Here is a 22,842-nt window from a genome sequence, read left to right as displayed (position 1 = left end):
AGCACGGTGGGCCATCATAAATTTCCTAGCACACAGAAATAAATGATATGATCATGAGACTATCCAAAAAGATTTTTGAGTTTTGTTCAACACGAACGAAGTCAAAGATCAACTCTTCCGGCCAAACTACTATTTGGGATACATTCCATTTGCCAAAGGAGGTTAATCTAGTTGTTCACTTGAAGAGTTTTAGGTCCAATTGGTTTAGGAGCTTCCAGAATTATGTTTGGCAACCAGGAGTTCTTTTCTACTAAGCCCAAGATGAAGAAATGATACAGTTCATGTTGTTTCTCATCAGCAAATTAGATCAAGGAACCAAAGAGATAAAAGACCAAGGGATGCACTTAATGGGCTAATTCAAGAGCTTATGGCCAATGAGAGCATGGGAAATTATATTGGGGATGATGTCTATCAAATCCAGCCCACTTTGAACCTAAATCAAGTCCAAGAAAGCCCAAAATAATCACTCTATTTTGTTGTCAAAGAGAAGTGACGAAAATTAGAGTTTAACTCACCTTGGGAAGGCAAACTTCAAGAGTTGAATCTTCATTCAACTATCTATCTTTATTGTTCTTTTTAGTTTCAAGAATAATACTTGGCTTTGTTACCAAGTTTCCTTATCCTATATAAACTCACGTACGAGCAAAGAAATAATAAATCCAACTTTTTTATAAAACATTTTCTTTTGAGAGTGATTCTCTTATGTTCTTTGTGAACAAAACCGATTGCTTGGTGTGATTCCAACAATAAAAACCAACTACTTGGTGTGATTCCAATAGTCAAAACCCGATCTCCTTGGTGCGAGGCTGAGAGATCCAATCTTTTTGGTGCGAGGCTGAAAGATCAAACCGGTATATCAAGAGTCTTTCCGCAACTCTTGTGCGACCATTCATTCCACCATCCTTATTCTTGAGGTCTCATTGTCTTTAGAATCAAGGTGTCTCTATCAACCAACTCGAAGGTGCCGATTCCTTGGGAGAATCATATCAAGTGGTATCAGAGCACACCCTTGAGTTTGGTAATCTATCATTCGATCTTCTAACCTTTCACCTTCTTTCTATCATTTTCTGTCTCTTCATCTTCTTTCTATCTTTCATTCTCTTTCTATTTTTCATCTTCTTTCTTTCATCATCTATCTTTTCATCGTCATATTTATTTATTTAATTTTGTATTCAGTTTTATAAAAAAAAAGGGAGAAAAAAACAGAAGAAAAAAAAAACCCCGTTCTAAAAAAAAAAAAAAAAAAAAACCTGTTCTAATCAAAAAAAAAAAAAGAGAGAGAGAAGAACGCGTTCTTATCAAAAATAAAAAATGTCTAATGATCAACAAGTTCAAGCACTTATGGGAGAGATGCGATGGTTGATGAGGGTTGAGATGAGTGCAATCTACAAGAGGTTGGATGAAGTTCAAGCGGAGGCACAACAAAGAGAACCACAAATGTTGCACCATAGAAGAGAAAGAGATCAACCTAGAGTAGCAAGGGCTGATGATTATTACACTACTCAATCATCAAGAACAAGCCATAGGAGGCCACAACACAAAGATGGCATGGATGAAACTGATGACAACATTGGAGGTAATAAGTTGAAGATTCCTACCTTTCAAGGCAGGAATGACCCATATGCATACCTAGAGTGGGAGAAAAAGATTGAGTCGGTTTTTAGTTGTCAAAACTATTGCGAGATGAAGAAGGTACAAGTTGCAGCCACTGGATTTTGTGATTATGTTATTGCTTGGTGGGATCAGTTGGTGATAAGTAGGAGGAGAAATGGAGAACACCCTATTGAGACTTGGGCAGATTTGAAGTCTATTTTGAGGATACGATATGTTCCCAACCATCACCATCGTGGTTCAAATCATATTCCAAGGAGGACTTCTAGACCTACTGATGGAGCGTCTACTGTCACACCAAGTTACCAACGAGAAAAGACGTCTCTTGTTTCTATGGAAGAGAAAATTGTATTTGATTTGTCACCATCACCAAAGGAGCATAAGGAGTTGCTGGTTCAGAATAATCTGTTAGAAATAACAGATTCACCTATTGAGCAAACGGAAGCCGAAGAACCAGAGCACAAAGAGGTCAGCAAAAATCAAAGTGAGGAAGCCGCAAAGGAAGGCATGATCATCAACAACCTTGGCAGTATGGATGATTCAGCTAATACACCAACAAAGAGGTATCCAATATTATCTACACTTGAAGAATATACTCTTGATTTTAAAATGGTGGAAGCGGTGGACTTTGTTTTCGGAGATTCAGCATTTTTCAAACCAGAAAACGGAGTAAAAAGTCTACTAGCAAGGGTTATGGAACCAAGTAGAGAAAAGCCAATGATACACTTCTGGTCAAGTAAGATGGAGCAAGTTTTAGATCTTGAAGTAATAAAGAAAGGTCTCACTAAAAGCATTGCAACTTTGCCTCATCATCAACAATATGGAGTCTTATATTCCCTCAAAGAGAAGCCACCAGAATCACTTCAACACTCTCCAACCCATGGCCTTACAGTTTCGAGGACGAAACTTTTTCAAGAGGAGGGGTATGGTATGATCATGAGACCATCCAAGAAGATTCTTGAGTTTTGTTCAACACGAACGAAGTCAAAGATCAATTCTTCCGGCCAAACTACTATTTGGGATACATTCTATTTGCCAAAGGAGATTAATCTAGTTGTTCACTTGAAGAGTTTTAGGTCCAATTGGTTTAAGAGCTTCTAGAATTATGTTTGGCAACTAGGAGTTCTTTTCTACTAAGCCCAAGATGAAGAAATGATACAGCCCATGTTGTTTCTCATCAGCAAATTAGATCAAGAAGCCGAAGAGATAAAAGACCAAGGGATGCACTTAATGGGCTAATTCAAGAGCTTATGGCCAATGAGAGCATGAGAAATTATATTGGGGATGATATCTATCAAGTCCAGCCCACTTTGAACCTAAATCAAGTCCAAGAAAGCCCAAAATAATCACTATATTTTGTTGTCAAAGAGAAGTGACGAAAATTGGAGTTCAATTCACCTTGGGAAGGACACCTTAGGAAGGCAAACTTCAAGAGTTGAATCTTCATTCAACCATCTATCTTTATTGTTCTTTTTAGTTTCAAGAATAATATTTGGTTTTGTTACCATGTTTTCTTATCCTATATAAACTCATGTAAGAGCAAATAAATAATAAAACCAACTTTTTTATAAAACTTTTTCTTTTTGAGAGTGATTCTCTTCTGTTCTTTGAGAACAAAACCGATTGCTTGGTGTGATTCAAACAATCAAAAACGACTACTTGGTGTGATTCCAACAGTCAAAACCCGATCTCCTTGGTGCGAGGCTGAGAGATCCGATCTTTTTGGTGTGAGGCTGAAAGATCAAACCGGTATATTAAGAGTCTTTCCGCAACTCTTGTGCGACCATTCATTCCACCATCCTTATTCTTGAGGTCTCATTGTCTTTAGAATCAAGGTGTCACTATCTACCAACTCGAAGATGCCGATTCCTTGGGAGAATCATATCAATAAAAATTAAACATTATTACCGGCAAAAAAATGGAAAATAAGCATTTTTAGTTTTGATGTTTACTATCTTGTCTCTTTTAGCTGGAAGAAAAATACTTTATTTAAATATAGTTAAATTTAAAATACCTCATTTTCAAATTTGTTGGTAGATTCGACTCCGAGTATTTAACAGCCGTTAACGGCGTTACAAAATTGACGGATGGTGTGAAGTTTTAACCTTACATGTTGCAAGATATATACAATTATAATACAAACCTTGTAATACAAACCTTGTCAATACACTAATCTAGTGTGGTGGTTACACATGTGAAACATATTTGCCACTGTATGTGGGTTCAATTCCTAAATCATCACTTTTTGTCTCTTTTTTTTCTACCGCCATTAACGAACTTTAACAGATTTGACCTTGCTTCAGCTCCTCTGTGTCTTGTCAAAACCACCGCCACAACTTTTGACCTTGTTTCGTCTTCTCCGCGTCTTGTCACAACTGCCGCCACAACTTATGACCTTGCTTTGTGTTAGCTTTGGGACCCAAGCTCGAGAAGAAATGACGAAAGCAAAAGTGAAGAAAGAGTGAGATAGAGGTAATGCGCATATAACAGCGAAGAGTATAAGATACGGAGAGAAATATAGAAACTTTAGGTTTATTAATTGCATAAGGATAACTCTAATCAGGCTCCTCCCTTAAAAATTAATTATTCATAGTTCTCTTTAATTAAAACGACAATGCATTGGTCACAACACAACAATCCTTGTATAAAACAACATTCTACTCCATTCAGTGTATTCACCTCCTTTAGCCACTTTTAACTTGATTCTTCTTTCCCCATTGTCTTGCTCTTCTTCCTTTAGTTCTAAGTTTCTTCTTCATGAAAGCCACTAGAACTCTGAGCCTATCAATACTTCCCCGCAGAAGACTGATCTTTTCCTCAAGATCAAAGTCCTGAAACTGTTTTATCAGAACAATGAGTGATTCCTAAGTAGATTCCATGGACGGTTACCCTTTCCACTGCACCAGCACTTCAATTTTGGTTCCTTGAGCAGACTTGCTAATGTCTAATAGAGTCTCTGGTTCAATTGCCCACTCCAAATCCGGTGTAAGTTTGGAGGAAGCTATTGAGCCTGATAAGGTGTTGGAACATCAAGCTTAAGTTGGGACACATGGAAGACAAAATGTATATTGTTATGGCTAGGCAGTTCCAACTTATAAGCAACCCTACCAATTTTCTACGGAATTTTTAAGGACCACAAAACCGCTGTGACAACTTTTTATTCCTCCTTTGTACCAGTGAACTCTGTCTGTAAGGCCGCAACTTTAAATACACCTATTCTCCAACTTCCAAATCAACTTGTCGCATATGCTTATTCGCTTCTTTCTGCATTTTGTATTGGGCCAACTGAATGTTCTCCCTTAATTCCACCAGAAGTCTATCACGGTCTGTCAACAACTCTTCCACCACAGCATTTGGTGTAGGAGTGTCCCCATAAAGTAGGATTTTGGGAGGATCATGCTCATACAAGTTAAAGAAAGGAGTGTTCTGTATAGAAGAGTGTACTGAAGTGTTATACCATAACTCTGCCCGTGGCAACCCCTATGCCCAACTAGACGGTCTCCTACTGGTGAAGCAACGCTAATAAGTTTCAAGGCAAGTAGCTTTCTGTAACTTAAACAACTAAGACCAGAAGCTACTGAGGAATATATGATCCCTGTCAGACACAAAACGCTCAGGTAATCCATGGAGCTTCACAACATCGCGGATGAATGTTTCTGCCACTACCCTTGCAGTAAAAGGATGCTTTAAAGCAATGAAGTGAGCATACTTGTTCAATCTGTCAACCACCACAATAATTGAGTTAAACCCTTTTGATTTTGGTAAACCCTCCATGAAATTAAGGCTTATGTCAGTTCAAACTTGTGTTGGAATAGGTAAAGGTGATAACAATCTTGTAGGAGACAAGGTGGAATACTTGTTTTCCTGACAAACCTGACACTTCAGAATGAAATTTTCCACATCCTTTCGCATACCTCTCCAAGTAACCTCATGTGGCAACCTATTTTAAGTTTTCAGAGGTTCTTCATGCCCACCCACATCACTAGCATGAAATTGCTCCAAAATGTTTAAAATGAAGGGAGATCTCTGAGGTACCACCAAACACCCATTCTTAATCAATATCCCTTTGCTCAAATTGTAGCCTGGAGTAGAAGCTGAATTACTTTCCAGAGATGCAAGAATGACCCCCATCTCCTTATCAGCTCTCACCTCCTTTAGAAGGACTTCGTTTTCAAGATTTAATGGAGCCTTCAACATCAGTTGATTCATTACCTCCACCACCGACATCCTGGATAAAGCATTAGCCACACGGTTTTTAATCCCTGGCTTATACTCGATGCAGTAGTTAAGGCCTATCAACTTGGCAACCCATCTCTGTTGGACAGTGGAGACAAATTTTTGCTCTAATAAATGTCTGAGGCTCCTCTGGTCAGTATTGATGACGAATTCTGGACTAGTAAGATAATGCATCCATTTGACCACTACCATCACTATCGCCAAAACCTCCCTCTGATATACCGACTTGATTCTCCCCTTGGAAGAGAAAGCTTGGCTAAGTAAGGATATAAGTATTTTGTTTAGAGACAATACTAGGTGTCCGTCTCAATGGTGAACTCTTGGTTAAAATCAGGCAAAGCAAGGACTGGTAAACTGGTCACAGCTTGTCTGAGAGTGTGGAAAGCTGTTGTAGCTTCTGCAGTCCATAGAAATCTAGTTTTCTTAAGTAGTTCAGAAATAGGTCTTGCCTTTTGTCCGTAATTCTTCAAAGACCGACCATAGTAACCGGATAAACCCATTAACTTTGTGATACTCTTGGGAACAGGTCATTGTAGCATTGTATCTACCTTTTCTGGATCGGCAGCCACCCTTCTGTAGAGATATTTTGACCCAAATAAGATACCTCTGAGGTATTAAATGAGCATTTCTTGGCATTGGCATAAATTCGTGCTGCTGCTCAACTTAAGTACTACCTTTAAATGTTTCAGATATTTATAGATGTTAGGACTGCAGACGAGAATGTCGTCAACGAAGACCAACACGAATTTCCTGAGGAAAGGCCTGAACAGATCATTCCTGATGTACTGCAAGGTAGATGATGCATTTGTCAAACCAAAGGCATGAATACGAACTTGTAATGGTCTTGGTGGGTTTTGAAAGCCATCTTCTTCATGGCTCTATCTTTCATTCTGATTTGGTGGTATCCAGATTTCAAATCAAGCTTGGAGAAAACAGATGCTCCTTGCAATTAATCAAGCAATTCTTCTATGACAAAAATGGGGTACATGTCAGGTATTGTACCCTTGTTGAGAGCACGGTAATCGACATAGAAAAGCCACCTTCTATCTTTTTCTTGACCAACAAAACCGGACTGGAGTATGGGCTCACGCTTGGTTTGATAATTTCTGCCGCCAACATCTCTTGTACGAGCTTTTCAATCTCATTTTTCTGGATGTATGAGTACATGTATGGACAAAGAATGATAGGAGTAGTACTAGCCTGAAGATTGATGGAATCCTCGCGGTTTCGAGTAGGAAGAAGACATTACGACATGTCAAACACATTCTAAATTGTTTAACCAAAGCATCCACTGCTCACACGTTAGATATTTTCTTATATGTTTGTCCCTTACTCTCGAATAGAGTATTGAGCTCCAGCTAATAATCTTCTCCTGAATGTTAGACGACCCTTTCTATGGAATGTAGAGAAATGGACTCCTTACTGAGAGCTGGATCACTAACTATAGTCACCCACATAGCACCGATCTTCCAACTCAGAGTTCTTTTCAACCAGTTGATCCTGGTGTCACCCAAAGTTGTTAACCAAGAGTAACCCAGAATCACACATGTGTTACCTAAATCAATCACCAGAAGTTCCTCCGTTATTTCTACTCCTTGGATATCCAAGAGTGTACTAGACACTCTTCCTTTACCTTTCAGAACTCTACCACCACCTACTCGCACTCCAAACCCGCGGGTAGTAGAGATAGACAATCCCAGTTCCTTCACCAACCCCTCGTCAATAAAACTTCTAGTAGCACCTGAAATAACCAAAACCACGACATCTCGATCACTAATTTTACCCATCATTCTCATTGATTTCTCATCAGTCAGTCCAGACATTGAGCTGAGAGAAAGGACCTCATACTCATGTATCTCATTGACATCAGCTTCCAACACTTCTTGAGGTTGTGGTTCTTCCACTGCATCACAGTACTGCTCATCTTCCTCTTCTACTGCCAAACATTTAAACTTATGCTGATGTTTGCAACAGTGACCTAGAAACCACTTATCTCACAGTTCCTACAAGGGTTATTGTTGCGAGTTTCATTTCCCCTTGAAGGTTTCTTGAAGTCTCTATGAGATTTCATGAGTCGCTTGCCTTGAGATTGGTCCATTGGTCTCTAAGAGCTTGTTCCCTGACCATGCGAGGAAGAATTAAAGGACCTAATTGTCTGTTGTGATTGAAGGCTAGTATTCTCACTATCATGGTATTCGATCATCTTGGCTTTGTCCACTATCTCGGCCATATCAAAGGGTCTGCAACGAACCACCTGGTCACAGATGCTCTTTCGTAACCGTCTAAGGAAATCAGACTCCAACAGGTCATCAAAAACATGAGGAAGCTGCACAGCTAGCTCCTCAAACATCTCATGGTACTCCTCGACACTACCATGTTGGTGAATACTCATGAGTTGGTCCAAAGGAGACAAACCCCAGCTTGGTTTGAACTTGACCTTGAACTTTTCCATAAAATTCTTCGATATACCAATCCTTTGCCTATCTTACGCCATCCGTAACCAAGTAACCAACGAAATGGTGAGAAAGGAAATCGCCATATCTATCTTTGCATACTCTGTTGTCCCTCGACTGGCAAATCATTTCTTCAACCGGAAAAGCCAATCTTTGGGGCTTTTTCCTTCGAATATAAGTAGTTCTATCTATCTGTTTTGGTATTCTGGAGAGTAACGAGGCGAAATGACTTGTTGGTCAGTGGAGCCGAGTACCTCAACTCTGAAGGTTTCAGATGAGATTCCTTCTTTGGCTTTGGTAATATTCCAACAGGTGGCTGATTGAAATATCTGGTAAGCAGTGTCATGCGTGAACCCTGGTGGAGCAGATTCGGGACCTACTCCACTTGGTTGCAAAGGATCTTTTGTAGCATATTCTTGATAAACACGATGTCACTATCTTGTTGTTCAGCCCGCTGTGTTAGTGAAGGCGACAACGGATACTTCTGGGAGGGTGACTCAAGCTCACTTGAATCGATTTGTTTCTCTTTACCGATAGCTGCAACTGGAAGAGGAGCCATAGAAGCTCTCAACGAAAGCACCACTTGTTAGGTTTGGAACCCTAACTCGAGAAGAAATGACGAAAGCAAGAGTGAAGAAAGAGTGAGATAGAGGTAATGCGTCTATTATGGTGCTGAATATAAGATAAGGAGAGAAATGTAGAAACTTTAGGTTTATTAATTGCATAAGGATAACCCTAATCATGTTCCTCCCTAAAATACACATTATTCATAGTTCTCTTTAATTGAAACGACAATGCATTAGTCACAACACAACAATGCTTGTTTAAAAGAAACCTTCTACCCCATTCAGTGTCATCACCTCCCTTAGCCATTTTTAACTTGATTCTCCTTTCCCTACACTAGATTACTTTTTACGGTCATTCATGTTATTATAAAATATAATATTAAATACGCTATTAAATCATCGATTAAAAACTGAAGAAAATTACATTAATTTCTTATTTGGTATTCTTAATTTTCTTATATTATAATATTTTTAACACATCAAACTTTGTCTACTATAATCATTTTTCTATATAAATTTTTACTATATGTTTATAATAATTAATAATTACAAATATTTTTCTTATTAATTGCTTATATTTCCTATTAGAATTATTAATAAATAGATTAATTTTGGTTTTCCATACTTTTCAAAAATACTAATTGTAACCCTTTTATTTAGGATCTTTTAATTTTTCCTATATTTTTTAAATAAAATTTACTTTCACACATGTCAAAATATTATCAATATACTTGACATATGTCGCAATTATATGAATTAATAACTCCGAAAAAGTAAGTTCTATATAACAAGATATAATTATTATGACATTGAGAACTCTACAATGTAAAGTGCAAAAGTTGTTCTTAAACCAATTCAAATATCGAGATATTATGAATACCATATAGATATGTAAGTTACAACATAGATAAATTAAAATCATAACTAAAGAATAATTTCTCATATTTGTATTTTCAATCGCAATATAATTACTGATGAATATACACTAAATATTTGTGTACTTCTTCTTGAAATGATTTCATAATATATAATAAAAACAAATGAATATATGTGCTTTGATTGATGTTCTTCCGATTCATCTCATGATTTGAAACCAGTAAAAATCTAACGATCGTTCTTTGAGATTTTATAGATCTCTTTATATTCTTTCTTCATTTCTTTACCCAAATAACCTCCTCTAAAATGGATTAATTGTGAGTTACTTTAGTGCAGTGGCTGATGGTAAGTCCGATCGTAACAGGAAAAGATATTATATCACGAAATAGTTAATTACAGAAAATGAATAATTATTTTGACAAATTTTATGATATCTAATAAAATTTACAAAAGCAAATAAGTTGAGGATAATGATAAAAGAGATTATGAATAACTATTCATTGCGGAAAAATATGTAGTCAAAGTAATTTGACGATATAAGTAAGATATCACACGTGTGATTAACATAAATGATATTCATGAATTTACTTATGTTGATCAATGTAAAAGATCATCATATTTTTCATTTAAAAAACAATGAAGGATGTATTAAACATGTTTGACAGATTAATAGTTTTTGTTAAATATATTATATTTTTAATACATCTTCTAGAAGATTAATAGATAATTTTTGTTTGTTTTTTAAAAAATAGTAAATTTATGAGATATAAAATAAGCAAAAACAAATTGTTACATTAAATTTTAATTTTAATATCCAAAATTAAGAAATATATTTTCATATGGTAGATACAATAATCTCAAAATATTTAATATTTTCTTAGTAAATCATTAACTGTAAATCTATATCATATATGTAGTAATTAAATTTCAGGTAACGCAACAAATACACTAACAAAAACCACTTTGCTACATTTTTAAATTTAGTAACAATTTTCATATGTAGTTCATTTAGATCATGATATTTAGTGAATAAAAATTGTTTTGAATGATTTGTAATAATAAATGAGGATATATAATCAAATTTTGTATTATGATACTTAAATTAGCAATATTATTATGAAACTAATTATTAAATTAAAAAGTACTAAGTTCAATCATATTTACAGTTTAATAATTTTATTAAATGTTAAATAACTTAAGTAAATTATGTTCAATATAAAGAGATATGTACAATAAATTGAATCTATACATTTTCGATTATGATATAAGTGAACTAACATATTGCTACACATATTAAAAAGCAAATTAACGATCCAGATACTGAAAATACTAGAGATTGGAAATATGATCAAAAGTCAAAACACAACATACCATGAGCATATATACAGTATTATATGATAAGTAATTGCATAATGTTCAAATATATATATTTATTTTAATAAAAAAGTTACAACAACAGAACTAAAATATGTATAACATGTAAATGTGGATGAGGTGCAAATAATAAAGTGCAGAAAGTAAATAACACAAGAACTTTGTTAACGAGATTTGGTTTTTCCTATTCCCCAGGACCACGTCCAGATTTCGATTCCACTAGAACAAGAAAGCAAATACAACCTATTCGCAAACGCGTAAATTAAGCACAACCCTCTTAATTCACCGCTCCGTTCTATAACATGAAATCTTAAGGATAATTCTCTACCCTTAACTAGACTAACACCAAACCTAGATTTAAACCAAGATAACCTAACATTGGGCTAAACTCCCCTGAGCCTAGACTTCAGATCTTCAACTCTCTTGAGCAACCTTCACACACACGTCACACCAACGAACAAAGAAGCTTGAACAACCCAAGCACCAAACCGCGAAACTAAGCCGCACACAAACACAGAAAGCTCTCTAGGATTTATCTTTATCTCTCAGCTCTCTTCCTTCTCTAGGACGTGCCCAACACCTCCTTATATACCCATCAAGACTTCCTAATCACCATAAGAGAATATTTCCAAATTTCATAAGAAAATACCTTTTTACTTTTTGCTATTTTCCTTTTCTTTGTAAAACTCCAATTTAATCAACCCAATAAATAGTTGTTTTCCTCTTCAATTAATCCTCAAATCTTCCTTCAATATTGTCTTCAAACCTTCTAGAAACTTCTCACGCACATAAAACAACAACAATTCTGTATCACGTCTTAAATCACACAGACACTACTTCAGCCATCCAATACATCTTCATTCTCCCCCTTTTTGACTATGCTTGTGAACTCATCAGTTCAAACAACTAAACACATCACCAAACACATCTTCATTGTCCCCCTGAATGAGTCACAACATGGTCAAAACTAACTGAAAAATTCTCCCCACTTTGCAATACGCGGTTGATAGCCTAGTACACCACCTCCAACGAAATTATCTTTTCTAACCCATATCTTGTTGCACTTTAGACCTCCATGATTGACTCCTTGAATGAATCTAAAACAATTCCTCTTAATATGTCCTTGAACTCCACAATGATAACATGTAGGACCTTGAAACCTTACATCATAAGCATTCTCCATTCGGCTCCTCTCTCTCAACAATCTGAAACATCTTGGCCTAATATGCCCAACAACACCACAATGATGACAAACAGATCGAAAAACTTGTCTAGGTGCACTCTGCAATTCGAAAATATTTTTACTATGCTCTTTCACACATACATTCTCTGAAGCAATCTTTGAAGCAGTCTTTGCAGTCTCTAACACAGTTCCTGATGCAGACGTGATTTTTTCACTTGAAACAAACACTCTATCCGGTTTTGAAACTTTTCCTTCATATCCAAGGCCACACTTATCAGTCTTGCCAATACTCAGAATGTGATGCAATTTCTTTGTACCATTATTAAGCATTCTCAAATTCTTTTGAGTTTCTTCAAGTTGCACTTTAGCTTGTAATGCTTCTTCTTCCTTTTCTATAGCATATTTCTCTGCTTCAACGACTTTAGCCTCTAACTCGAGCTTCTCCTTAATCAAACCTAAATTTTCATCAACTACCTTAAGTCAATGTGCATACAACTTCTCATAACTCTTACGAAGTTCTTCATAACTCATATCCTCTGCATCACTATGACTATCAGATTCATGTTCAGATGTAGTTGCACGTTTTGCTGCAGGTTCAGAAGCAGTTGCAGACACTGATGTAGACGCTGATGCAGACACTGATTCAGAACTATCTTCAAAAGTTGTAAACGCCACAAAATTCTTCAGTTCTTCTTCTTCATCTGAATCAGTTTCAGAATCACTAGTAACAACATTCATAGCCTTCTTCTTATGCTTGTGTAGATTGGCACAATCAGACCGTACATGACCATATCCTTTGCATTCAAAACATTGAACATTCTTTGATAAAGTCCTCATTTCTTCACTCATTCTACTTTTCTTCTTTTCACCCTTACGCTTCAGAAATTTAGCAAATTGTCTTGATAACATAGCCATTGAATCTTCAAAAGATGATACCTTAAGAGCTACTCCATTGTCAACTTCCTTCTTTATTGCTTCCTTAACTTGATCATCTTTCTTCTTTACTCCTTCAACTTCATATGCTTTGCTTAATTCAAAAGCTTTAAGAATCCCAACAAACTCATCAAAAGCCATCTCATCTAAATTATGAGCTTCTTCAACTGCAGAAATTTTTGACTCAAATTTTGCTGGCAACGATCGCTTCAGCTTCTTCACAAGCTTTTTGTCTTTGTACTGCTTTCCAAAAGTAAAAGCCTCATTAGATATGTCACATAACTTTGCACTAAACTCAGCCACAGTTTCTTTTTCTCCCATCCTTAGATTCTCAAATTGTGATGCCAACATATCCAACTTTGTTCTTTTAACACTTGAAGTACCCTCAAACATATTCTCCAATGACTTCCACGCTTTTTGAGCTGATACACATTGAGAGATTAACTTGAAGTGGCTTGAATCAATAGCATTGTAAATCGCTGTCTTGGCTGTCGAATTACAACTTGAAAGCTTTTTCTCTGCAGCAGTCCACTTATCTCTTGGCTTAAGACTCTCAACTCCTTTATCATCCACAACTTTAGGAGGCTCCCAACCAAGCTCAATCAAATTCCAACAATCTTCATCAAGGTTACTAATAAACGCTTGCATATGAACCTTCCAATACCCGTAATTTGTTGAATCAAGCAACGGTGGTCTTGACATAGACGTGCCTTCTCTGTATGAATTCATCACAACTGTTTTAAAGTTCTGCCTTACTTCCTGAACTACCCTCACCCTTGATCTACCCGAAACTAAGCCGCACACAAACACAGAAAGCTCTCTAGGATTTATCTTTATCTCTCAGCTCTCTTCCTTCTCTAGGATGTGCCCAACACCTCCTTATATACCCATCAAGACTTCCTAATCACCATAAGAGAATATTTCTAAATTTCATAAGAAAATACATTTTTCTTTTTTGCTATTTTCCTTTTCTTTGTAAAACTCCAATTTAATCAACCCAATAAATAGTAGTTTTCCTCTTCAATTAATCCTCAAATCTTCCTTCAATATTGCCTTCTCAAACCTTCTAGAAACTTCTCACGCACATAAAACAACAACAATCTTGTATCACGTCTTGAATCACACAGACACTACTTCAGCCATCCAATACATTTTCATAACATTCAATTATGTTACTTATAGTAAAAAATACAAATAGAATTCAGAATTTGAATACTAAAACATTATATCGAAACAATAAATTGTAGTTTTCTCCCGCAATATACTACGGCTAAATCATAGTCATACGTGAAGTTAATTATTATTCTTCATAACACTTACAAATGTGGAGAAAGACAAAGAAATATCAAAATATGGTCAACAAATACACATTTTTGAGTTCTATTGAGAAATGAGTATAACAGTTTCTTCTATAGTAAACATAGACAAAAATTCTTCTACAATTCATATTTATCTAATAAAAGAAACTTGTATCAATAGATAGATCAGCAAAAATCAGAGCAAATGGAGAGAGATAACTCAAATTCTTTGTCATCTCTGCGACCTCTCGAGCAAGTGGGAAGAGCTGAAGAAAGTAGGAGAATATAATTAGTTTAGGATATTAAGAATATCGGTGAAGGGAAAATGTCTTTAGTTAAGTGGTTATCTCACCACCTCTGCGACCGATCCATCGGAGTTTGACTCTACTAAGTCGCGTTATCTCGCATAATAGGTATTAACTATGAATCAGGTCTTGTTGATTCACTGATGACAAAAAAAATATTATGAAATGAGATATGAATATTTTATTTTATTATTGTAATGTTTTTGTCATAATTACATACATACATGACTAATATGTAATTAGTTTTTAATTCTTATAAGTTTTACCAATTAATTTGTTTATCATCCAAATACACAATTTATAGTTTTAATACATAATACATTATAAATATTGATATTTCAGTTATTTTTTTAACTAAACAATGCTACATTGTTGAAATCATTATTGCTTTTTCATAGCTTTTTACGTGATCAATGAAGTTTTACTATCTGTTTTTGTAGCTTTCAAAACTCTTTTTAAAGAAATGACTAGATTATGAGACACGTTCTTTTTAATGTTAGCAAACTTATAGATATATATATATATATATATATAACAAACAAACAAAATGCAAAACTTGATTAATTCTTTAATGTATAGCTTTTTACTATTTGTTTTTGTAGCTTTCAAAACTCTTTTTAATGTATAGCTTTTTACTATTTGTTTTTGTAGCTTTCAAAACTCTTTTTAGATCTCTTTAAAGAAATGACTAGATTATGAGAACGTCAGATTCTTTTTAATGTTAGCAAACTTATCATAATATACATTAACAAACAAGCAAAATGCAAAACTTGATTAATTTTATTGACATACAAAAAATATTCTTAAAAGATCACACAAATTAAATTACAAGAAACACTTGGGACTATAAGTAAAATAAAAAAGATAATGGTAAACTGAAACAAAAAAAAAAACAAAAAAACAAACAAACAAAGTTTCAAATGGTTCATGAAAGCGGGAAAAAAAAAAAAAAAACAAGAAACGTTTAATTCAAATCGATCTCAAAAAACATTTGTTTGAAGATCTTCTAGCTCAGGATTCAGAACTTCATCTTTGTTTTCTGCTTCACTAGTAAATATCGGAGTCTCAAGCTCCGGAGGGTTCTGCAGATCAAAACATAGCTCATAAACGGATGGTTTTCCTTATTTCGCAAGTAAAAACTGTTTCTTATACACCAAGTAAAACAGAACGTATGAAGTTGCTTACCGTGCATCGAATCAGAGCCCAATTAATTCCTTTGAAGTAAGAATGATTCTTGACTTCGTTTGCTCCTTCAAAACAGCCTAATCTTTTCTTCGGATCTCGTTGTAATAACCTAAAGATCAGCTGTTTCACTTGAAGACTTGCCTGCATACCATATAACAAAACCATTAATTATTAATCTATGATTTATATGCGATTACTTGATGATATAAATATAATGATCTTTTACAGGAATGCTAGCTGGGAACTTTAGATCTTTTTGAAGAACATTGGTGAAAGTCTTCTGTCTTGTTTTGCCTCTAAAAGGAGTGTATCCGTATAACATTTCATACATAAGGATACCAAGAGCCCACCAGTCCACTGCACTTGTATGTCCTGCCCCGGATATAATTTCCTATCCATATGAGACATCATTTAACTACCGGTTAAGACAGAAGAAATATCTTAATCAGTATAGTTAAGCTGGTATATATATTACACTAACCGGAGCAATATACTCTTCAGTGCCAACAAATGAGTTTGATGCACGCATTGGTTCAGCCATGAAGATTGGAGTTTGTTGACTCTTTTGTTGCTTTTTCTTCTTCTTCTCGTCTATACTCGGAATCAACAGCTGCAAGATTCATTAGACACCCTGAATTAGTATACATGAGCAAATTCCCTAGCAGAAGAAGTCTTTGGAAAGAATCGTAAGGGAAGAAGGTTGAGAAATATGAAACCTGAGGTTTGCAAGATGTCAAGCAAGACAGGTCGAAATCCGATAAAGAGATATCCCCATTGCCTTGGATTAAAACGTTTTCCGGTTTCAAGTCTCGGTAAATTATTCCTGAGTTTAAGAAAAATTACATAGATCCACTTATTAGTATCATGTCAGAACCACTCCTTTACATCCATTTATTTTTTAATTGAAGAGGTCGAACGGCTTACCTTGACAGTGAAGATACTCGAGTGCAACGACAACTTGAGCAGCATAGAATCTAAAAATTGGTTTCAGGTTTTGTTTTAGTTTACGATTTAAGTAAACAAAATCTTGAGACTTTTTGAGCTAGGAACACTTGTACCTTACGGCATCTTCCTTAAGGACCTTCCTAGGTTGTCGATCAAGGAGCATAAAGAGTTCTCCTCCTGGATAGTAATCTGTTATAAGACATATATGTGTTTTTGTCTGCAAAGTAAAACATGATCCGTTAGTAACATAAGACTACGAGACATATATACATACGTGCACACAGATCTTCAGACCTGAAATGAAGCGTAGAGTGCAGGAAGAAAAGGATGGTCAAGCAAATCTAGGATCTCCCTCTCAGCTCTAGCTCTATGAACCTGCCAAAATTTGTTATCAATTGCTACTTATACAGCAGATACAAAAAAATATAGGTTTGTGAATTCACTAGTTATTGTAGTTACTTTATTACGGTTAAGCATAACAGCCTTGTCCATTGCTTTCATCGCAAACAACTGATCCGTTCCAACGAGTTCCACTAGATGCACACTGATAAAAAAACAAATGGGACATTTTAAGTTTGATGACAAAGAAAAAAACCTTTTTGTAAAATGTTTCACTAGGTCAGAGTTTCAGACCTTCCTGTATCACCAGAACCCAAAGGTTTCACTGGTTTGAAATGCTTCAGACTAATCGGTTCACCGCGTTCCAATACTTTTTCCATAGCTTTCCATGGCGGTGAATCTTTCCTGTGAGGCTTCGAATGAACAATCTTTGAGTGGTTTGCCCATAAGTCCTCTGGTGTCTTCAAACAAGACACAACGAAACATTCAGTCACATATATAAAGCCTAATTAATTTTAAACTCCCATACTCAGATCCTCAGTCTATCACTTACCATGTTGGCATCAGGAAGTTCTCGTACGGCTTCATCGATATTTACAGCTGCTTTTTTCACCTGTAGAATTCAGATTCAGAAAATGAAATTTAGGTTTTAACACATGAATTTTGATCTAATGATTACAATGAAAATCAAAGAATTAAATAGTTTAAGGTTACAAACCAGCTCTTCTCCCTCTTTCACAGCGGTTTCTTCAATGACATTGCGGACTGGCTCTACATGCTTGCTCCCATCTAGTTGGACTCCGATAAAGTATTGTACTTCTCCCTGTCAAAACATATCAAAGAATACATCTTAAGGTTTGAATTTATAAACCAAACAATCCGAGGGTCAACTTGAAGGTGACGTATTGTACAAGATATCTATGTTAAGCGTAGTACCTTCTGATCACGCATAGGTTGCAAGTGGAAAATGTTCCAAAACTTCTTTCCTGCAACAGAGAAGATAATGTAAGTTTTAAAACTCAGTACATTGATCGTCAGATATAATATAAGGATATCGAAAAATTTGAGTACCGCTCTTGGTGTAGTTGATGAGCTGAACCGTAACTTCGGTTTGGTTATCAATAGCATTTCGAATCTTCTTTACTGTCGTTGGATCAGTCTCTGGACCTTGCAGAAACCTAAATCCATGAAACAAAAAGAAAAGAGATTAAAACCGTTCTTAATTCTCGGAACTTGGCAGAAGAATCATGCATGAGTCCATATTCATATTCACAAATACCTGCAATTTCTGCCAAGAATTTCTTCACGGCTATATTCCGTGAGCTCCAAGAAACTATCAGATGCAAAAATCTGGAAACAAAGGATACGTTTTCAGACCAATCTAAATAAAACATAACAAAAGTCTCCTGTTGTTTCAAACATTTTTTCTTACAATGGGATTATCGGGAAGCCTAGGATCAGTGATGACGAAGTTCTTCTCGATACGTTCGAGTGTAGTAGCGAGATCCATACCCTTTCTCATTTCCTTTTGTCTCACTTTATCATCCACACTCTCTGGTCTCTCGTCTCTGTCACTAATCTCATCGTCTTCCTCTCCATACTCTATAAATCCATCATCCATAGATTCCAAAGACTCACTCTTCTTCTTAATCCTATAACACAAGAATTCACAACAGTTAATTAGGTCAAAGAATTATCTTGTGCTTAAGAAGTATAGTTGAGTAAGTTTTTTTGAGTTATTACTACCCCATGAAAGAAAGAGAAGATTTTCTCGTTTTTTTCTCGGGAATCTCGTTGATTCGCTGCATCGAGTTCCTTCTCCCGCCACCAGAGTTTCTTCGGCCTGAAGGAACAACATTCTCGGACATTCGCCGAGCCGGTTTCGCCGGTAGTTCGTCGCTCTCCGATTTTGTCATGAAGGGATGGCAATTCGTTGATTCGCTTAGTGCTCGAGGTCTCTTCACTGCCTCCACCAGCTCTGTCACTGAGTTCGTTGCCATATCTTTTTGGCGGGCTATTACAAAAGCAAAAAAATTATTTTATTAAGCATTACAAAAAACTGAAAAAGTATAAAATTAAATAACAAAAAAAAAAAACAAAAGTGTCGTTACCATCATATCGAATAAGAGATTCAGGAAGCCCATTTGGTCTCAAAGTCTTTTCTTTGGCCCCTTCAGTGTGCTTGCTCACCTCCACTTGCATTCTGGTCCAAAGATAAACATATTTGTATCTTCTTATTACTTAAAAACATATTTTGATCTTAGATTCTATAATTCATCTGATTAATCCATTTAATATAGGCTTTGAATGGTACTAGTTTTCTAGCATGATTTTTGGTTTTTAGTTTTTGTTTTTCAAAAATCATTTAATTATCCAATCAGTATTACAGAAGTAATTTCCCTAAGAAAAAAAAATCTAAAATCTGAAAATGAAAATCTTTATTTAAAAAAAACCATTTAAAACTCTCATGGCCATAATATATATCAATTTTACGAGTGGAAAATATAAAAGTTTGAAATAACATTAAAATAACGGCCGTTGGATTGGATTGAAGACGATCAATTCCGCCAGTGAGACAATTCTCTTTGAATTATTGCGGAGAAAGTAACACAAAGGACCAAAGGTCCACACACTTCAGTCCCATCAAAAAGGGTGTAATGCTGAAAACAAAACTGAAAAAAGGACTGAAACGAGTAAAGAATAAAGGAACGAAGGACTAACCCGATGAATTTGAGAACTTTGCCACTCTCGTCTTTAATGGGCGCAATTGTGAGAAGATTCCAAAAAGAGGTCCCATCTTTCTTGTAATTCAGTAAACGCCCACAATAGTTGTTACCAGAAGCTAATGTCTCTCTTATCTTTGCTAACTCATCTGCGTCTGTCCCTGATCCTTGTAAGAATCGGCTACAATAAAACAAAACAAAACAAAATATATATATATATATATATATATATATATATTTTTTCATTAATTTATTTTGACGAATTTTCAAAAGTAAGATGCTTAATTTTCAGAAAATTTACGCTAAAATATTATATATATATATATATATATATATACTTTCAAAAATACCATTACTGAAAAAAATTCGTAAGAGTTATTAAATCATTTACAATATTCCTAAACGTTTATTTTCATTTACCTTTCCAAAACATGAAATTATATAGTTTCTAAAATTAATTATAATGTTTTTCAAAATATCTATATTAATTTGAGATTTAAAATTTTGGTAACTAAAGAAAATGAAATATATATTTTTGTAAATTGCTCTAAATTAGTGTTTACCAGTTTCTGCCGACGACCTCTTTGGAAGTGTAACCGGTCATATTGAAGAAACCAGCACTTGCATACATAATCGGGTAATCAGGTTTGGTAGCATCTGAAACCACAAACGTTTGTTGAAACGTAGACAACGCATCTTTCAGATCTTCTGATACTCTGGGAATCCCTCCTCTACCTCCGGCGACATCTCCGTCAGACATCTCACCGGAGCTCCGGCAAGAATTCTGCGAGTTTCTTTGTGAAGTAGTCTTTTTCCCGTTCGGATCATTCTCAGTTCCACCCGAGTTCCTCACGCTCACTCCCTGTGGCTTTCCCGTCTTTGTGTCGGTCTTCAAAACCAATCCCCACTCCGCCGCTCTCTGCTCTGCCGCCACCGCTGATTTCTGTGGTTTCTCGGCGGTGATCGTCTTCTTGGAGATTTTCTCCGGTGCTGGGTCTTTTAGAGCCATCCATGAGGTTGTGACGGGGACTTCTTGATCAGGTAGAACAGGGTTGGAAGGAGATGGTTCTTGTTCTGGTTGGGGATGGGGTTGAGGACTGGTGCCACGTGGATCACTCCAGTTTTTCCATGTTGGTGGTTCTGGACGGAACACGGGGCTCTCGATTCGGGCCGGGTGAGTTGAAGGGTTGAATACTTCGAGAGAGCCACGAGTGTCTCTAGGTAAAGTTCGAGTAGACTGTTTGGTCGATGGTTTCTCTGTTGGTTCCATCTTGTTAGCTTCTCTTCTAGTAAACGAAACAAAAATTGTGGCTCAAAAATAAGTTTATATGTAATTTAGTTAAGTGGATAGACATAGAGACCACACGCATGTGTACATGAATCGGCAAATAAATATGATACTTTTATTATAGTTAGATATTATATATATATATATATATAGATAGATGTTATAATATTTTAATGCTTTCTAAAAATGGACACATGACCAAGTTCTTTTGTGGTAGATGGATGGATTGATTTCTCAAAATGAAAAGCCTATACAAATATCTGATATGTGAAAGTTAACTAATAATTGTTGGATATGTTTAATCACAAAGAGCGATGTAAAATGTAAAAGAAGGTTCATTAAAAGTTTGCAAATTACAGAATGATATTTAACTTATGATTTGACTTTCCTGGTACGTATTCGAGTTATTAAGCTTTAAGGTTTTAAATTAACTAAAATAGCAATTAGCAATTAAGACTAGTGAGATATTTCAGAGTCGGCTATTCATTCCCACAGTTTTTGTAAACGAAAATATAATAGTCTAACTAATTTTAGTAGATGTTGACCATAAATAATTAATCAATCACTCATTTAGTATGAATCTTCAAAACTGTTATCATGGATAACAAGAATCTCGCTCTCTTTGGTGTCTTCTTTTGGGAAATAATAGACAAGACATACCCAACATGATAATGAAATAATGAATACATATATGTATATGCATGCAGATGCAGGTTACATGCATGTTGTTGTTATTAAATCAGTTTTTTGGTTAAAAAGAACAGAAGTTATGGTATATGGGACCATAGATAAAATGAGATATGAACTGGGAAATACGCCAAGACTGAGAGTGACAATTCCTAATGAAGCGGGGGTAAATTTAAGATAACGACACAAAGTTGTAAAGTTCCAATACTTTTTTTTTTATAACCACACAGCACATGCATCTTCTAGAGGTGTTTTAGTCATTTTATGTATGAAAGTGGACAGAGTTATTACAAAAACAGTAGCTGAGTCGATTCTAGATTCGATCGATACATAGATTTCAACTAAAAAAAATCTTTGTCTTTTTCAATACTCTTGTCATTTTATTGGTTTATAATAAGTGAAGATTTTTAAAACAGTTTATCACACTATTTTGTATGATAATAATGATTTTAAAGATAAAATAGTAACTCTTTTGCATGGCAAATTTGGTAATTGTTAATTTGTGTCATCTAAGCGTGTGCCGACAATGTAAAAACACCTAGTCTTTTTTTTTTCCTTTTAAAATGTTTGTTAGATGAAAAGGACCCTAAATTTTAAAAACTTATAGAAAAAGGTCCTTATTTAAAAACTTCTTTATAATATATATACAGAATTTGGAAAAAAAAAAGGTTTAGACACATAAATTCATTCATAATTTTGAGACGAGTTTTGTGTTCGTGCACCCCCAATGAAAAAAATAAAAGTTTGGTAAGCGAAAAATCTACTTATAATAAAGTTTTTGAAATTATGTTATGAGTGGACAATTATAAATCAAATTCAGTAGAATTTTAAATATGATAC

General features: G+C 35.3%; 1 protein-coding gene and 1 pseudogene across 1 annotated transcript; both read right to left on the bottom strand.

Annotated features, from left to right (window-relative positions):
- Positions 1–12,083: 12,083 nt before the first annotated feature.
- LOC147945895 (uncharacterized) lies at positions 12,084–13,961 on the bottom strand (annotated as a pseudogene).
- A 1,636-nt stretch (positions 13,962–15,597) lies between these two features.
- Positions 15,598–21,527, bottom strand: LOC104780396 (phototropin-1). The gene is made up of 20 exons (XM_010504888.3): positions 20,591–21,527; positions 20,026–20,208; positions 19,416–19,507; positions 19,051–19,318; positions 18,737–18,956; positions 18,584–18,654; positions 18,376–18,482; positions 18,241–18,290; positions 18,023–18,127; positions 17,858–17,917; positions 17,599–17,765; positions 17,425–17,509; positions 17,260–17,340; positions 17,079–17,182; positions 16,945–16,994; positions 16,737–16,843; positions 16,502–16,630; positions 16,247–16,411; positions 16,021–16,161; positions 15,598–15,917 (listed from the first exon to the last, which is right to left on the bottom strand). The coding sequence occupies exons 1-20, from the start codon at positions 21,295–21,297 to the stop codon at positions 15,816–15,818; spliced, it is 2,994 nt and encodes a 997-aa protein (XP_010503190.1). The 5' UTR covers positions 21,298–21,527; the 3' UTR covers positions 15,598–15,815.
- Positions 21,528–22,842: the final 1,315 nt, after the last annotated feature.

Source organism: Camelina sativa, chromosome 4 (genome assembly GCF_030686135.1).
Source record: "Camelina sativa cultivar CO46 ecotype springtype chromosome 4, ASM3068613v1".
NCBI lineage: Eukaryota > Viridiplantae > Streptophyta > Magnoliopsida > Brassicales > Brassicaceae > Camelina > Camelina sativa.
The sequence above is the reverse complement of the archived record's forward strand: the minus strand, read 5'-3'. Positions and strand labels throughout refer to the sequence as shown.